The sequence below is a fragment of the Eurypyga helias genome, unplaced genomic scaffold, assembly GCF_000690775.1.
Source record: "Eurypyga helias isolate BGI_N326 unplaced genomic scaffold, ASM69077v1 scaffold27701, whole genome shotgun sequence".
NCBI classification, from domain to species: Eukaryota; Metazoa; Chordata; class Aves; order Eurypygiformes; family Eurypygidae; genus Eurypyga; species Eurypyga helias.
Window position 1 is genome coordinate 590 of NW_010229331.1, and position 951 is coordinate 1,540.

Sequence of the window (951 nt, forward strand, 5' to 3'; positions counted from 1 at the left end):
CAGCCGGGTGAAGAAATGCATCGGGGGGGTCATCTTCTTCCACGAGACCATGTACCAGAAGGCTGACGACGGCACCCCCTTCGTTCAAATGATCAAGGACAAGGGCATCGTCGTGGGCATCAAGGTGTGGGAGGTGTCCGGTGGGTGTGGGGGAGGGTCCTGAAGGGAGTTTGGGAGGTGCTGGTGGGGGCTCAGCACCACCTTCCCCTTCCCAGGTGGACAAAGGTGTCGTGCCGCTGGCCGGGACGGATGGCGAGACCACCACGCAGGGTAGGTGGGGTTGGGTACGGGGTGTGGGGGTGAGAGGGCCGCGGGGTTTGGGGCTGACCCACTGCCCGGCAGGTCTGGATGGGCTGTCGGAACGCTGTGCCCAGTACAAGAAGGACGGAGCCGACTTTGCCAAGTGGCGCTGCGTGCTGAAAATCAGCGACAACACCCCCTCGGCACTCGCCATCATGGAGAACGCCAACGTTCTGGCCCGCTACGCCAGCATCTGCCAGCAAGTATGTGTCTGTGGGTGGCCATTGCCCCATGGGCACTGACCCATAGGGTGGCTGTTGGCCTAAGGGGCAGGTATTACCCCACAGGGATGGGCACAGATCCATGGGGCTCAGCCCCTGTGCTTGGGTATCACCCCACGGGGGTGGGCATCAACCCGTGGGCTGGGTAACACCTCACGTGGATGGGCATTGACCCTCAAGGCCAGGCATTACTCCATGGGGTGGGCATCACCCATGGGGTCAGTCATCAATCCGTGGGGCTGGGCATTACCCCACAAGCATGGACATTGCTCTATGGGGCCAAGAGTTGACCCTCCCAAGCTGGGCATCACCCATGGGGCCAAGCATCACCCCACTGGGCTGGGCATCACCAGCAAGGATGGACATTGAATGTGGGGCTGAGCATTGCCCCCCAGGTCCAGGTGTTGGCCCACATTGCCATGGGGCCGGG

The 951-nt window shown here is 62.5% G+C and overlaps 1 protein-coding gene across 1 annotated transcript in view; it reads left to right on the forward strand.

Moving 5' to 3' along the window:
- Nucleotides 1-3: 3 nt before the first annotated feature.
- Nucleotides 4-951, forward strand: part of LOC104516146 (fructose-bisphosphate aldolase C) — a gene marked incomplete at both ends in the record, with an annotated part of 1,557 nt that continues 609 nt past the window's right edge. Inside the window, 3 exons of the mRNA XM_010160374.1 lie at nucleotides 4-124; nucleotides 216-270; nucleotides 343-503. Of these exons, the coding sequence (XP_010158676.1) occupies nucleotides 4-124; nucleotides 216-270; nucleotides 343-503 (337 nt within the window). The remainder of the gene's footprint in view (nucleotides 125-215; nucleotides 271-342; nucleotides 504-951) is intronic.